Source organism: Neophocaena asiaeorientalis, unplaced genomic scaffold, assembly GCF_003031525.2.
Source record: "Neophocaena asiaeorientalis asiaeorientalis breed wild unplaced genomic scaffold, Neophocaena_asiaeorientalis_V1.1 scaffold469, whole genome shotgun sequence".
Taxonomy (NCBI): domain Eukaryota; kingdom Metazoa; phylum Chordata; class Mammalia; order Artiodactyla; family Phocoenidae; genus Neophocaena; species Neophocaena asiaeorientalis.
Window position 1 is genome coordinate 1,111,313 of NW_020172691.1, and position 17,036 is coordinate 1,128,348.

At 56.1% G+C, this 17,036-nt stretch overlaps 1 protein-coding gene across 4 annotated transcripts in view; it reads right to left on the reverse strand.

Moving 5' to 3' along the window:
* The window catches only part of AP3D1 (adaptor related protein complex 3 subunit delta 1), a 44,326-nt gene that overhangs the window by 13,118 nt on the left and 14,172 nt on the right, over positions 1–17,036 (reverse strand). For 3 of the 4 annotated variants that reach the window (XM_024740060.1, XM_024740061.1, XM_024740059.1), the window contains exons 2-14: positions 10,304–10,399; positions 9,630–9,710; positions 8,518–8,598; positions 6,988–7,095; positions 5,199–5,328; positions 4,354–4,493; positions 4,177–4,250; positions 2,939–2,988; positions 1,943–1,992; positions 1,801–1,849; positions 582–727; positions 358–506; positions 51–281 (exon numbers count right to left, since the gene is read on the reverse strand). In XM_024740060.1, the coding sequence (XP_024595828.1) occupies positions 51–281; positions 358–506; positions 582–727; positions 1,801–1,849; positions 1,943–1,992; positions 2,939–2,988; positions 4,177–4,250; positions 4,354–4,493; positions 5,199–5,328; positions 6,988–7,095; positions 8,518–8,598; positions 9,630–9,710; positions 10,304–10,399 (1,385 nt within the window). Of the gene's footprint in view, positions 1–50; positions 282–357; positions 507–581; positions 728–1,800; positions 1,850–1,942; positions 1,993–2,938; positions 2,989–4,176; positions 4,251–4,353; positions 4,494–5,198; positions 5,329–6,987; positions 7,096–8,517; positions 8,599–9,629; positions 9,711–10,303; positions 10,400–17,036 lie in introns of those variants that run through there. The other variant, XM_024740062.1, reaches the window with a different exon arrangement.

Below are 17,036 nucleotides of genomic sequence, written 5' to 3' on the forward strand. Positions count from 1 at the left end.
GGGCACACCCGCTTCCCCTGGGGAGCAGCAGGCCCCTGGCCCCCACTCACTCAGAGAACTCCCCGCAGATCCAGGCGGCCGCGTAGAGCACCTCGCAGATGCCGCTGCGCTGGGTGCTGCTGGCCACCAGGTGGGCGCTGTCAAGCAGCGTGGACATCTGCGACACGGCAAACCGGCGGATGGCCTTCACGCGGATGGCCACATCCAGCATCTGGGCGGCGATGAGGTGGCCGTGGCGGGTGCCCTCCAGTCGGGTCAGCTCCACCAGGATGCTGATGTACCTGCGGGACAGAGCCCGTGAGGGCAGCGCCCCCGCCTGCCCGCCCACCCGCCTGCCCCCTGGGCTGCGGGCCGCACCACTCGAAGTTGGTGATGTGCTGGTAGTTGGACTGGCTGCAGATGTCAATGATCTTGGTAAGCAGCTCGTCGCGGTAGGTCGTGCCCTCGGCCTTGTCCACGTGGGTCATCAGCTTCTTGACGATCTCCATCAGGTTCTTCTTGGACACCTGGAGGGGGGGCGGCTGGTGAGGGAGGGGCAGGGTGGGCCAGCGGGGCGGCCAGGTGGCAGGGTGGGCACGTACCATGCCGTACAGGAGGTCGAGGGCCCGCAGCCGGATGGACTCGTCCTTGTCGTCCAGGCACTGTAGGACAAGATCCTTGTGCGCCTGCACGGACTTGGGGTGTGTCCTCAGGATCTTGGACATGGCCAGGAGCCCCAGGTACTTCACTGCAGAGACAGCGCAGCGCTCTCAGACGTGGACAAAGTTCTGAGAGCGAGGCCGGGCCTGCAGCCCCACCCCAAACCACCTGGACCCCGTCGGCCCACGTCTCACAGGCACCAGGCCCACCTCGTTGCCCACCTCAAGCAGCCCAACGCACCGTCATCTAGATTGGGTCGCAGCCCGTCTCTAGGGCAGCGTTACTGGCACATGACAGGCCTGTGGTCTACACCCGCCAGCAGGCTTCTACGCTACAGTGGCAGAGACCACACAGCCTGCAAAGCTGACAAGAATTACTATCTGGCCCTTTCCAGGAAAAGTTCGGCAACTCCTCTCAAAACAAACAGACCTGGATTCAAAATGAGCAGCCAGGGAATTAATTCCCTGGCTGTCCAGTGGTTGGGATTCCGCACTTCCACTGTAAGGGCCCAGGATCAATCCCTGGTCTGGTTGGGGTACTAGGATCCCAGCAGCCACAAGGCGCAGACAAAAAAAACAAAAAAAACGAAAAACAAAAACTGAGCAGCCCACATGACCAGGCCCTCAGAAGCGCTCTCCACCGTGGTCCTGGCAGCAGGGGCGTGTGACTGGCTGGAACCCTCGACAGCACTTGTCGGCTGAAGGAAGTGCACGAGTTGGCACACGAGCAAGACGTACAGCAGCTCCCCCTCGCTCGTCAGGAGCCCCACGCACCACCCCATCTGATTAACCGCCGGGGGTGCCTGCAGCATGCCCGCGGGGACTTTCCTCCACGCCCAGCCTGCTCCTACCGGGGCTGAGCTCGCCCTTGATGTCTCAACTGTGCTTCCGCCGGCCTCCCCGGCTCCTCCCTGCAACCGGGTCCCAGCTCCCCGTGGATGTGGGCACAGGGCCCAGAGCTTAAAGACCTTTCCAGTGGACACGGCCGAGCGACACCCTGAGATGCCGGCTGGAAGGAGCCCGCCGTGCAGACGAGGGGGCTGTACCCGGGGAGGAATCTGCCAGCCATGCCAGGCCCACTCTCCTCTCGGGCGGGGACGAGCCCTCACTTGCGGAGGTCTAGGGCGCAGGGCCTGCAGGGCCTGCAGAGGGAGCAACTCACAGTTCTGATCGGAGTCTTCTATTAATATCCTCAGTTTCTGAACACAGAGCTGTAAAGAGGGGAGATGCCACTTGTCACATCTTCTAAACCAATGGCAGAGTCCCTGGGGCCTAGGAGAGGAGCCCCTGGTCCCATGACATACCTGGATGCTGGCACTATGGTTGGGCATGCCAGACGACAGCGAGATGAGCACTGAAACAGATGACTGGGGTGAGGGCCCCGCGTGACCAGCCCCAGTGAGAACCTCAGGCTGGGTCTCTGCGACCAAGAGAGCAGACCACAGGCCCCGGGCACCAGGGGTCCTTGTCCAGGGCAGGTCTGTGGGCCAGCCCTCAGCTGAGACCCGCTGGCCCCGCGACGCACGATGGACCAGGCCTACCTCCCGTCTGCATCCCCACTCCCTCTGCCCATAACCAGGGCCATCTGCGATCCTGCCACACCTTGGTCCTCCCCATGGACCTTTCCAGACTCAGGGACCACTCTCTGGCCAGCCTGCCCTGCTCCCAAGCCCCACACTCGCCCTTCCTCTCCCTTTCACTGTTGCTGACCCTCAGCGACACTCACAGCCCACACAGCAGTCACGAGCGTAGACCCCGGGCCAGTTTCCTGGGCTTCACTGAACTTAAGGCTGCCCACGGGCTGTGAGGAGCATCCGACAGTTTAGGGCAGGGACAGGCAGGCAGCAAGAAGCTGAACCCTTGGGCCACCAACTCCCTCTGCCTATCTACAGGAAACTGGGCTGCAGGGACAAGTCACCAGGCGGTCTGACTGTAACTAACGGACTCCACGAGACCCTTTGGGGAGCACGTGCCGATTCCCTCTCGAGAACTCTCCTGGTTGCAGGTCCTATGCTAAAGACGCCACAGGGGAAGCGGCCTGAGATTTGCTTTAAAATGCTCGTGAAAAGCGGTCTTGCTGGTGGGTGTGGCAGATGCCAGGGTGCAGTGTTTATCACTGGAGCCCAAGGTTGGCAATGGCTCTGGCTGCAACCGTGTCCGAGCTGACACTTCCAAAGGGGCTGCAGATGGGCCGGGCCAAACAGCTTCCCAGCTGGGAACAAGGTTCTGGTGAGGCCCGGGGACCAGCTCCCCTGCCAGCGACAGCTCCCTGCTCCAGAAGAGGTCACCCCGGTGCTCACCTGCGATGACGGTGTTGACACACTCGTACAGAAGGGACATGGCAGACGTGCTAGAGAAGGAAACATAGGAGCCGGGAAGACAGGGCCGCCTGCCTCCCGCTCACCCCACCGAGACCCCTGGGGGCACCACCTCCGAGGAAATGCGGAGCCCAGGAAGCCTCGGGTCTGAAGGCCATGCAGGTGACACCCCACCCTGGGCAGTGAGGCCATCAGATTGCTCCAAGGGACAGAAGCACCCCTTCTAGCCCTCAAAAGCGAACTGAAATGCTCCCGCCACTGCAGCCCACGCACGAATAACCTTCTGATTCTGCGACTCCCATGAAGAGAAGCCAAGTTCCCCAAAGGCCTCTCTCCTCCAGTCCAGACCCTGCCGGCCGGCTCCACTGGGACAGGGAGTAGGCCTGGCCACGCGCAGGCAGGAAGAACACGGAGTCGTGCCCCATGTCATCCCTCGGGGGCGTCCAGGGCCACAGTGAGCACAGCCCAGGACGACCAGGGTGGGCACCTGGCACGTCCACTCCACTCTGAAATTCTCACAGTGATGTTCTCAGGCCCAAATCCCCCAAACCCGACAGCACGGGCCACCAGAGGCAGTCCACGTGAACGGTCACAGGACTGATGGCTTCCCGTAAATGCTCTGAAAACCGCAAGCTACTATAAATCCGGTGACTGGTGATTTGTTTAAAATCAGCAACGTCCCAAGCCCTTGGCCACTTCCCAGGGGACCCCAGGAGCAGAATTTCCTGGCACCTGAAGCTTGGCCCCCACAATTCAACCACCTGAAGGCACCTGAAGTCGTGTAGAAGCTCCTAGAACATTCCAGAACTGGGCGGTGACACACTCACCTAGGGCTCTTCAGTTAGACTGCTGAGGTCTACTTGTGAACCAGAGACTGGCTGGGATAGCTTTCTCCATCCTTTTTTTATTCTTAAAATATATCCCCATTGCCTGCCTATCTATCTGTCTGTCTGTCTACTTCTGGCGGGCTGCACGGCTTGTGAGACTTTAGTTCCCCAACCAGGGATTGAACCCGGGACCTCGGCAGTGAGAACTCGGGAGTCCTAACCACTGGACCGCCAAGGAATTCCCTCTCCCTCCTGTCTTGAATGTGCTGTCTGCAAACTGAGGAAGGGAGAACCCAGAGACGCGGCTCCTGGCGGCGGCAGGCCCTCAGGCCTGGGTGCCCCTCCACCCGCCCCTCCTTAGGGCACCCCTCCCACGCCCGCCCCAAGCCCTACCTGTGGATCAGGTTGGTGAGAGGCTCAATCAGCTTCTTACCCAACCTTGGCTCCAAGGGGGTCAGAGCACCAAACTAGGGGACAAGAGAGGCCAGTGGTCACCCGAAGCAGGGGTGGGACGGCAGCCCGGGGCTCTGCTGGCTGGCATGCCCAGGACACCCCAGGGGCGACACTTGCCAGTTTGATAATCTTAATGAGGACCCAGTTGTTGGTGGAGGAGGTCATGAGCTTGAAGAAGAGCGGAGCGAGGGAAAGGTAGTTCTTGGGGTTACGTCTGGCCAGCTCACAGATGACGTTGACTGCCGCCGACTGGACCCCTGTGAAGAGAGGGACGCCATCAGCATGGGGGCGCCCTCCAGAGCAGGCCGGACCCTCGGGGTGTGTCCCCAGCAGGATCAAAGTCACTCCAGGTGCTCTGTCCGCCTCCCCCCGGGGCTGCCCCCACTCATGCCCCCAGCCTGCCTCGCCTGCCCCTCGGCTCCTGACCCTAACACCCTGTGATCCTCTGCGATGCACAGCAGATTCTCCCGAGACAAGCAAAGGTTTGGAGAAGCTGTTTTACATCTGCATGGCCCGGGGTCTCTCCGGAAGGAGTTACAGAAAAGGATAGGCGGAGGCAGGAGTGAACCCTGTGGTGTGGGACTGCCAATCAAGGCAGCAGAATAAACACGAGACTGTGAACATGCGGACAGAGAGGCCTCCCCAGTGAGCGAGTGTGGTGTCTGCTACGGCCTGGAGGCAATGACAGCTGGCAGAAATAAGCACACCCAGTGGTCTTGGTTTCTAAATCCCATACCAGCTAACAAAACTAGAGCTGTTTGGAGAAACGGCGGATTCCAGGACTGGCGGGAAAGTAGAAAGCAAACCTGGCATCTCGTGCTGCCAGAAAGTAAGAAGGTGCCCTATGGGGGAGGGCTAGGACGGGGTCCTGGGACCTAGTACCCCCCTCCTCCAAGCCTTCACAGACGCTGGTGGAGCATCACGGCCCCACACGGGCCCCTTCTTAACTCAAGTCAACAAACCAGGATCGGGGTCCTCCAGCTTCTCCTTCAGGCGGGGAAAGGCAGGGCGCAGAGACTCAGGGTACTTCAGGAACACCTTGTACATGATCAGCACAGCCTTCTTCCGGATGTACGGCTTGGTGTGCGACATCTGCAGGGGCAGAGGGTGTCAAGTCTCCCTGCTGACACCATTGCGCCCACCCCTCCCCAGTCCTTCCCGCACCCCCTGCTCCCCCGACTCGCCTCCCCTCCCCTCCCCTCCCACACCTGCCCGCGTCTCGCCTCCATCACCTGGAGGATAACCCTCTCTCCAGCTCATCTGGCTTCTGGCCTCTGAGACCGGCCTGCAGGTTTACTCCACGGCGCCCCCCTCCAGCCCAGGGATTACACAACAGTGTCTTGGACGGAATCAAAACCTGCCTCCCTGAGTCCATGACCCCAGCTTGCCCTCTGAAGGCTGAGACCGGCCTCCTGGACTCACTGGGGCGCACTGAGGGACAGAATGAGGGAGGGGGGCCCCAAATGGAAGGTCACGCTGGAGAGAGCCTCCACCTGTCAACATTGGCCTCGGACTCTTAGGGCCACCAAGACCTGTCCCCAGAGCAGTGCCCCTCGCCCGGGCCTCAGCCCCCTCCACACCTCTGCACTGCACCCCTGGAGCTCCTGTCCTTCTTCGGGACCGTGCTCCGGCCAGGAGGGCCTCTCGTCTGCAGGTGGGTACACTCCTCACCTGTCAGAGCCCCAGGCAGCCTGGCCCTAAGGAAGCCACCCCTGCCCCCATGACCTGGCACCGAGACTCATCGTGATAGCTCACTGCCGCCCCCCTGTGGACTCCTGACCGCTTTCACCTAGAGAGCTCCTCACACTTCCCGAAGAGGGCCTGAAGATCAACACTGTTGGCTTCGCAGGCCTGAGTCTCCATCTGACTCTGCCCTTGCTGTGGGAAGCCCACTGTGTGGACGAAGGGGCAGGGCCATGTATGGACAAACCATTTATAGCAGGCGGTGACTGGATGCAGCCCGGGCCGTGCTATGCTGGCCTGGGATCTAGAAGTTGCGTGTACCCAAAGCCCTCTAGACCGCGAGCCAAGACCTGACCATCTGCACAGAGAACGGGCCACGTACGGACAGAACCCTCCTGGGAGGAACATGCCACCCTTCCACGCTGCTTTATCGTGGCTGGAGGGGGGAAGCCTCCCAATCATGGAGAATCTGGCGTGCAGGCAACCCTCTGAGGGCTGTGATTTCTTTCCGTTTTTTTTTTTGGTTTTTTTTTTAGGGTCAATTCCAATTTTGTTTTTATTTTTTAAATTAATTTTTATTGGAGTCGAGGATTGTGATTTCCAAGAGCACGTCCACACTTCAGAACAAAGTTCTTGCCCACCTTGGAGATCAAGGCTGGCTGGGGTTTCTGCCTTTTGGATGGACTGGGTCCCAGACAACAGATTTGCTCAGATGAAACTAAAAATTTCCCTCGCCAGAGAACCACCTGACCACGCTGACTGCCAAGACCACTGCCATCACCACCCATGCCTCAGAACACAGCTGATGGGTCATGCGCTCACGACAGGCCATCGTCCCCAGCCAGACCCCGCCCCTCCCCAGCAGGACCATTTCAGAGGAGGTGAGGTGTGAATGCTGGTCCCCACCAGGTGATAGAAAGGGAGACGGTGACTCGGTGTCCCAGCTCATCCTGGGGACCCAGGCCGTTTCCGTCCACCCAAGTGCCCTCAACGTGACATTACAACCTCGGTTTTCCAGGCACGTCAGGGAGCAAAAGCCAAGGGGGGCGGTCACGCTCCCAGACTCACCAGTGTCATGATGTCGTTGGCCAAGTCTCTGGCAAGATCTGGGGTAACAAAACAGGACAGGCCAGTCAGCGCAACGCCAGTGTCGTACTGGCTGGGGCTGCTCAGGTCCTGGAAAGGGAGGGAGAGGGTTAGAGGCAGGCGCCCACTGCGCCTCACTGGGTCCCAGCTGCGCCCGCCAGTCCTGCTCTGGGTCTGGAGACGGGCTTGGACGAGGACTCACAAGCAGCCAGCTCCATGCTCTGTCACCGAGCAAGAGCCAGGACGGCTCTAAGGGGAGGGCTGTCTTGGGTCCGCCCCTCACTCCAGGGGTGCAATAGGGCAGAGCCAGTGCCACCCATGGCTTCCCTATGGGAGAACCCAAGGGCCGAGGAAATGGTGCAGCCAGACGGGCTCCGACCGCCCAAAGGCATAGAGTGGGGGCCGCCCAGGGTGGAACCCCAGAACCTCTGCTTCCATTGGGGTGTCTCCCCTACTACAGCCAGGGGTGACTCCTCTGGGCCCCTCCCCAAAGCGGAGAGAAGCTTCCACCAGAGCTCCACCCCTCAGGGGAGCAGGAAAAGCAGCCACAGGAAGTGCACATCTGCCCTAGCCTCTGACATCACTCGCCTGTGCTCCCGCTAAAACTGATGCGGAAGCCCCATCTCGGCACAAAGAGAGGACTCTGTTTACATAGAGGAACCTCCCCAAACTTCACACATGTGGTAAAAGATACACTGAGAGACCTTTTAAGAGTTAATCTTCCAGGGACTTCCCAGGTGGTGCAGTAGTTAAGAATCCGCCTGCCAATGCAGGGGACACGGGTTCGAGCCCTGGTCTGGGAAGATCCCACATGCCGCGGAGCAACTAAGCCCGGGCGCCACAACTGAGCCTGCATTCTAGAGCCCGCGAGCCACAACTACTGAGCCCACAACTACTGAAGCCTGCACACCTAGAGCCCGTGCTCCGCAACAAGAGAGGCCACCGCCATGAGAAGCCCACGCACTGCAATGAAGAGGAGCCCTGCAGCCTGCCCTGCAGCGCCCACTTGGAGCCCCGACACCAGCCACCTGCGGGGCGACCACAACAGCTCTACCCCAACCCTGGTGCCAGCTGTCTGAGAGCCCCGGGCCACAGGGTCCGATGTGGGGTCTGGGGTGGGAAAGGGTGCCTCTGACACCCGCTCTGACCACTTGCAGCGAGGCGGGAGACAAGAGATACTCGAAGTCCTGAGGCCAAGGAGGAGCTGACTACTCAGTGCTCTCACTGAAGAGCATAGAATACCACACGGGGCCGAGAGACGCACCTGGTCCGACTCACAAGACTCAGTGGGCACAAAGGCCCCCACGCTGGGAGGGGCGATCCCTCAGCAGGCGCCCCCAAAAGAGGGGAAAGGGGCTGAAAAAAGGAGTGACCGAGGGGGCAGCCCCCGTCGCCGAGGGGGGAAAACGAGAGAGGAAAGCCCCACGTGCCCCGCCGTCCCTTTTCCCATTTCCGAGGATCGCAGAAGGCTGTCCATCTGCCCGCTAACCTGCTCCCGCAGGAGGGGCCTACCTTGCGGATCTGGTTGGTGGTCAGCATGATGACGTCGGTCCCTTCATGAAAGCACTGGGAAGCAGCGAGGTAGCCGATTCGCTGTGAGTGGAACAAATGGAGACGTCAGGGGTGAGTGACAAGGGGACTGGGCGTCCTCGGGGAAGCACCCAGCCCTCCTGAGCGTCACGCCAAGCAGCCGGCCCGTCACAAACCAGGAGGAGGGCACCCCTCTCCCTGTCCCAGGCGTATGGTCTCTGGCGCACAGTGTATTTCAGGGGTTGCCAAGCACGTCCTGTCGCTAACGTGTGCGTCCTCACTGCCTTCTTGGCAGCGGGAGCTGCTGTTACGGCCTGACGGAGTCAGTCATCACAAGCGCCTAAACTCAGGCCGAGTGTAACCTAAAGTCACGCCTGCACGTGCATGTGATACTTAAACACACGTGCAGAGCACTGGCCCAATCTTGGCAAATACGGCATTTTGTTTCTTCACCAAGAGTAACCGGCAGGCAGGACAACTGTGTCCTTCAGGAGGACGGGAACCCGCCCTCGGCAGTGACCCGTCGGCAGGACACAGCCTCAGCCGCCGCAGGGTATGTGTTCCCAAGGAGAACTGAGCCAAGCCAGGAAAGCCACGGGACGCCCCCAAATGGGCCGTGGGCACTGAAAACCGCTTTTCAGAACATTTACTAAAGCAGAAGACATGCTTATTCGTTACGATATCAAGTAAGAAGAACACAATGTCCCAGACTGCGCATGAGTAGGATCGCTGAGACGCCAAGAAAAAACGCTCAGAGGGTCCTAAGAGACACTGGGACAAATGACAAGTGGTGGCCTCTCGGGGAGATGATCAGTGTCTGCTTATTTTTTTGAAGAGTCACAAATTTAATCTGTATTATGAAACACATAACCAACCCTACAAACCCGAATTTCACTGACACTACTTAAAATGGAAAGAAAAACGTGATGCAATAGTGCTAAGAGCTAACTGGACAGAAGTGGTGATGGGAATGGGTCGCTGGTGTCTGTCACTGTGTGCCTTCTCAGCATGGCCTGCGTCACAGGACGGATGCCCTCCTCCCCCAGGACCCCACCCACAGGGCTCAGGCCCCAGAGCGAGCTGGTTCCCTTCACCTTGAATGTGAACTTGGAGGCGCTCATCACTTCTATGATGTTGAAGGCAGCCCAGCTGATGTCATATCCTAGCATCTGCAGCTGCGGAGGAAAGAGGCCGATTCTCACGCACCTGCCCCAGCTCCCCACCCCCATACACTCTGGGGAGATTCATTTCTTTTTCTGACAGGTGAGTCTTCACATTTAAAACCAAAGTGACAGGTTAATAACACACTAAAATAATGCCCCTGATAAATAAACACCCGCAGTTGAAAATACCAGCGTTACATGGGTTAAAATTCCCCACAAGGACCAGTAAACGGGCAGGCCGTTCATCTCCCTTCTCTGACCAGGGGAGGCCAGCATGGGGTGCCTGGCCCAGGCTCACACCCCGACCAGGGACTGCAGGGCTCCACCCACCAGGTTTCGGGGCCCAGCCCGCAGGGCAGTCGTGAAAGCAGGGGTGCTCCCGCCCCTCCATGTGGGAAAGGCCCACTGGATGGGGCCCCAGCTTGCCCTGTGCCACGTGATCCTCACGCATGCCTCGCCCTCCACCCCAAGTCAGCCCGGCGTGTGCCCCCAGGCTGACGCCTGGAGTGGATGGTGTCCATCAGTGATGGTGGGACGGATGGACAGACAGCAGGGGGATGCTGGAGCCTGAGCCGGCCTGACAGAGCGAGCGGCCCGGCACTCACGTAGGTCAGCTTGCAGACCGCATTTGCTTTCACTGCAATGTTGTCCTGCTTCAGCTCTTGCTTGATTTCATCAATGCACTGAGAGATATATTTTGCCTAAAAGGAAAAAAAAATTGAAAAGTTGCAAGTGTCTGGCTAAAACCTAAAGAAGCCAGACACAAGAGGTCACACGGTGTGCAATTCCATTTAGATGAAACGTCCAGAGAGGCAGAGGGGAGTCCTGGTTGTCAGGGGCTGGGGGAGGGGAGAGGGAGGTTGATGGAATGCTCTGGAATTCAACAGAACTCTGTGACTATACTAAAAACCACTGAATTACACATATTAAAGGGGGGAGCTGAATGGTATGTGAATGATAACAAGGCTGTTATCCTGAAAAGCCCTGTCAGTGCAATAAGCTGCCTGGGATCCCCCAAAGCTCTCCTCCCAAGGGGCAGGGGGCCGCGAGAGAACAGGAGTGGCCTGGGCTGATCTAGCCTGAAGCAGGCACACTGAGCTGCGGGATTCTGCTTCCCCTACTCGTGTGTATATCTGACAGTTTCTATGATGAAAAGTTTTAAAACTTAGAAAAAAAAGAGTAACCATTCCAACACAGAGCATTAAGACACGGAAAAGTTCTTAGTCCTCCAGTTTAGCCCTTTAACCAGCTGTGAACGAGAGAAACTGCAAGCCCAGAAGAGATCCCACGTCCCAGCGCCAAAGGCCCATCCCTCAGCCCGCATGGCCAGGGGCGACAGGTCCACCTCGGTCCCATGCTGCCGTGACCGGGGAGCCCAGGAGCCCCGCCCAGCACAGCCACCCACGCTGGGGGCCCCACTGGCACCCACAGCAGAAAGGGCCTGGCCGCCCCAGGAACCGTGCCTGTTGGGCCCCTCCCATCCACCTCCACGTGGCCCGGGTTCATTACTGGCCCGGGCAGCCATTCTCCTTCCCCACACCGCACACATCACAGAGCCGGGGCCCAGCAGGTGACAGGCCACGCCGGGGCCTCCCCCCAGGCACCTGCCACAGCGCTTCACATAACTCCACGCATTTGACCCCCCTCCGTGCCCTCGTCCAGGTGAGCGCGCTGATGCCTTCCAGCTCCTGCAGGGCCGGGGCTCACTGCCCATGTGCAGCGCTGCCCCCCGTGGGCAGGAGCACCCATGGGTCCCCTGGGAGGGCCCCTCGCAGGCCTCTCGCTTGCTCTGGGGCTGGCCACCGAAGAAGAGCGCCGAGGCGCCTAAGGCCTAGATGGGCCAGATGGCATGGGCGCAGGTGAGAGCCGCCGGGGGTGGGAGGGTGAACACCTCCAGCCCCCGGGACCCCCGGCTCCTCCCAGGACCAGCCACACTGGCGGGGGCACCGCGGGCTCCCCTCGGGATCCCCCTTCGCTGAGGCCCTTCTCTAGGCAGCCTCTCCCGCAGGCTTCTCAGGGCCTGTCTGACAGGGTCTGTGTGCACACCCCGCTGGCCTCGTTATGACGGACGCTGCAGCGTGTCAGTGCTTGGCTGCGCTGCCATCATGCGTGTCCACCCACCCAGCAGCGCAAGGGCTTGGATCCTTCCCACTTTCTGGCTCCCGTGACGCACACTGCCGTGGATTTGTGTATACAGGCGCCTGTGTGGACACCTTTTCGATTCTCTTCAGTTTCCTCACTACCCCAGCACTTGTACTAAAACACGGATCAAAAGGTCAGTACCGACACAGGCGTGCCAGAGCGAGGAATGTGCCCCATGGGGCGCAAGGCTCCACCCCCAGGGCCGCACAGAAGTCCCACTGGCAGTCCCAGGAGAGCCCAGCCCTGCCCAGAGATGGGTTATCACTCCCAGGGCCGCACAGAAGTCCCACTGGCAGTCCCAGGAGAGCCCAGCCCTGCCCAGAGATGGGTTATCACTCCCAGGGCCGCACAGAAGTCCCACTGGCAGTCCCAGGAGAGCCCAGCCCTGCCCAGAGATGGGTTATCACTCAGGGCTGGGAGGAGTGTGGTGCCTGCGCTCCCGTCACCCACCAACAGTGGCATCGCCTAAACCTGCCAGGCTAGCGAGCTCAGTGACCTCGCCCAAGTGGCTGCACCCTCCTCCCATATCACCCCAGACCACTCGTAGGCCCAGCACAGGCTCTCGGGGAAGGCGCCACCCTGAGAGCGCTCTCAGCGAGCGTCTGATGAATATTCCATGACCAAGAGTCGGACAATGGAACATGGGTCACCAGATCCTTCCAACGGGCTTCCAGTTACTAATCCCCCAGGCGCCTCAGTTCCCATCCCAGTGCACGATAACCCCTTCATTCACCCTGGATGTGCTGTTAATGATTCAAAAGGGAAAGAACACAGAGATGATCCCAAGCGTGGGAGAACAGGCCCAGCACACACCGCTGTGGGAGATGGTCTGCAGGTCCCAGGTGCAAACTGGTGCACGAGCACGCACACACACACGCTGGCCCCTCAACGCCCAGATGTCCGTCCGCTGGTGAACGGCCAACACGGTGCACTCTGCACAAATCTATTTTCTAGGTGGCCCAATGACCTCTCAGCTTTCAGGAAGCCAGGCAGAGTCCACTCCTGGTAATGTCTGCGCAGCCACCGTCAGACCACGCCTCCCACCAGCACTGTTTGGAGACAATGTCCAGGCAGCACAGGACAGGCGAGACCACTGGTCCTGCCCCGGCTTTGATACTGAGAGCCACGCAGAGCAGGGAGCAGCCTGGGCAAACGCAGCTGCTGGGAAGTGAGGGGGGAATGGGGGCACGGGGTGGCACATCCTCACGTGAACTCTGCACCCACTGCAGCACTCCAGCGGCCTCCTGCCCACTGTAGGAGAGGCTGAGCCGAACTTCCAGCGCAGACAAGCTCACTGCCCCTAAAACACATCCCCTCTCTGCAAAACCAACACTCTACTGAGAATACAACAGAATCCAGTGACTACAACATACCACCCACAATGTCTGGGTCACAAGCCCAAATTATTCAAATTAGAAACAGGAAAGACTTCCCTGGTGGTGCAGTGGTTAAGAATCCGCCTGCCAGTGCAAGGGACACGGGTTCGAGCCCTGGTCCAGGAAGATCCCACATGCCGCAGAGCAACTAAGCCCATGCGCCACAACTACTGAGCCTGCGCTCTAGAGCCCACGAGCCACAGCTACTAAAGCCCACACGCCTAGAGCCCGTGCTCCGCAACAAGAGAAACCACCACAATGAAAAAGGTCATGCACCACAATGAAGAGTAGCCCCTGCTCGCCACAACCAGAGAAAAGCCCGCATGCAGCAACAAAGACCCAACACAGCCAAAAATTAATTAGTTAATTAAACTAGTAATAAAAAAAGAAACAGGAAAACATAACCTAACCTATACCCAAGGAAAAAAAGAGACGGCCAATGAAGACGGGCCCTGAGGTGATCCTGGTGATGATGAACACGTTCATTTGCTGAGATTTCAACACAGCAACTGTAACCATGCTCTCACGACCAAACAGAAAATATGCTCCTAATGAACAGAAAGAGAGGAAATCTCAGCAGAGAAAGTGACACGAAACGAGCAGAGGGAAACCCTAGAAATGAAAAACAGCTTCTGAGGTAGAACAGGCACTGCGTGGACTGGACGGGGAGCTGGAGCTGAGAAGAACAGGGAACAACAGGGCCCACCCATTCTGAAGGGAGGAAAGTCAGGCAAGGCTGTGGTACACCAAAGGTGGTAGCGTGTGTACCACTGGGGTCCCAGGAGAGGAAGGACAGAGAAAATATGTGAAAACCTAACAGCTCAAACTTCCCCAAATTTGGTGAAAGACATAAACTTACAATTTGAAGAAGCCCAGCACCGCCCCCCCAAAACAGGAAATATAAAAGAAAATCACACCCACACATATCACAGGCAAACTGCTGAAAACTGAATATAAGGAGAAATTCTTCAGAGGAGCCAGAGGAAAAGGGTGTGCTGCTACAGGGGAGCAGGGGGCTGAGGGAGGTGGGAGGACTCCAGGCCCAGGGCTCTCCATCCAAGAACACCCCTCAGGAATGAAGGCACAGTAACAGCCCTGCACCTCGGAGCACCCACGGGGGCGACAAATGAGCCCACAGGAAGTGGTTAACCTGCAGGAAGACCCAGCCTCAACACCAGTTTTTAGCTATAGGACAAGTGCACAGGCTCATGGTTCCTACAGGCAGGAAAAGGGAGGAATGGGTTGTAAAATATTAAAATAATGTTTCAGGAGGGTGGAGTCAAGATGGCATACTAGAAGGACGTGGAATTCGCACCTCCTCACAACTAAGAGCACCTACCAGGCACCGGTGGGGGACCACAGACACCTAAGGGGACAGGAGGAACCCCCAGCGACCGGTTGTTTCCATTATAGTTTTATTTTTCCTAATATATTTTTTATCTCTCTAATTTTATTTTGTTTTTTATTCTTTTATATTGTACTGCTCCTTTTTTTCTTTCTTCTTCTTTTTTTTAATTTTTCTTATTGCGCCACAATGCTTGGGGAATCTTGGTTCCCAGGTGGGAGGTCGGGCCGGAGCTCCTATGGTGGGAGCTCCAAGTCCAAACCGCTGGACTAACAGAAAACCTTAGACCTCTGAGGAATGTCAATCAGATATTCAATATCAATCAGAGTGAGGCCTCCCGGAGGTCCTCATCTCAGCACCAAGACCCAGCTCTATCCAACTGCCTGCAAACTCCAGTGCTGGACGTCTCAGGACAAACAATCAGTAAGACAGGAATACAGCACCAACCATCAAAAATAAAAAAAGAAGACAAAAAAATTTGTTTCAGACGAAGGAGCAAGGTAAAAACCTACAAGGTCAAATAAATAAAAACAAAACAGGTAACCTACCTGAAAAAGAATTTAGTGTAATGATAGTAAAAGATGATCCAAAATCTCAGAAACAGAATGGAGAAAATATGAGAAACATTTAGAAAGGATCTATAAGAACTAAAGAGCAAACAAACAGTGATGAACAACACAACTATTGAAATTAAAATACTCTAAGATGAATCAATAACAGAATAACTGAGGCAGAAGAACGGATAAGTGAGCCAGAAGATAAAATGGTGGAAATAACTGCCAGGGAGCAGAATAAAGAAAAAAGAATGGAAAGAATTGAAGACAATCTCAGAGACCTCTGGGACAACATTAAAGCACCAACATTCGAATTACAGGGGTTTCCAGAAGAAAAGAGAAAAAGAAAGGGTCTGAGAAAATATTTGAAGAGATTATAGTCAAAAACTTCCCTAACATGGGAAGGAAATAGTCAATCAAGTCCAGGAAGCACAGAGAGTAGTACCACACAGGATAAACCCAAAGAGAAACATGCTGAGAGACACATATTAATCAAAGTATCAAAGATTAAATACAAAGAAAAAATATTGAAAGCAGCAAGGGAAAAGCAACAAACAACATACAAGGGAATGCCCATAAGGTTAACAACTGATTTTTCAGCGGAAACTCTGCAAGCCAGAAGGGAATGGCAGGACATATTTAAAGTGATGAAAGGGAAAAACCTACAACCTAGGTTATTCTACCCATCAAGGATCTCATTCAGATTTGACGGAAAAATTAAAACCTTTACAGATAAGCAAAAGTTAAGAGAATTCAGCACCACCAAACCGGCTTCACAACAAATGCTAAAGGAACTTCTCTAGGCAGGAAACACAAGAAAAGGAAAAGACATACAATAACAAACCCAAAACAATTCAGAAAATGGTAATAGGAACATACATATCAATAATTACTTTAGGGCTTCCCTGGTGGCGCAGTGGTTAAGAATCTGCTTGCCAATGCAGGGGACAGGGGTTCGAGCCCTGGTCCGGGAAGATCCCACATGCCACAGAGCAACTAAGCCCGTGTGCTACAACTACTGAGCCTGCGCTCTAGAAACCGCGAGCCACAACTACTGAGCCCACGTGTCACAACTCCTGAAGCCCGCACACCTAGAGACTGTGCTCCACAAGAGAAGCCACCGCAACGAGAAGCCCGCGCACCGCAACGAAGAGTAGCCTCTGCTCGCCGCAACTAGAGAAAGCCTGCCCTCAAAGACCCAATGCAGCCAAAAATAAATTAAAAAATAAATTTAAAAAAATTATCTTAAATGTAAATGGATTAAATGCTCCAACCAAAAGACACAGACTGGCTGAATGGATATAAAAACAAGACTCATATATGCTGTCTACAAGAGACCCACTTCAGACCTAGGGACACATACAGAAGAGAAACATGCTGAGAGACACATATTAATCAAAGTATCAAAGATTAAATACAAAGAAAAAATATTGAAAGCAGCAAGGGAAAAGCAACAAACAACATACAAGGGAATGCCCATAAGGTTAACAACTGATTTTTCAGCGGAAACTCTGCAAGCCAGAAGGGAATGGCAGGACATATTTAAAGTGATGAAAGGGAAAAACCTACAACCTAGGTTATTCTACCCATCAAGGATCTCATTCAGATTTGACGGAAAAATTAAAACCTTTACAGATAAGCAAAAGTTAAGAGAATTCAGCACCACCAAACCGGCTTCACAACAAATGCTAAAGGAACTTCTCTAGGCAGGAAACACAAGAAAAGGAAAAGACATACAATAACAAACCCAAAACAATTCAGAAAATGGTAATAGGAACATACATATCAATAATTACTTTAGGGCTTCCCTGGTGGCGCAGTGGTTAAGAATCTGCTTGCCAATGCAGGGGACAGGGGTTCGAGCCCTGGTCCGGGAAGATCCCACATGCCACAGAGCAACTAAGCCCGTGTGCTACAACTA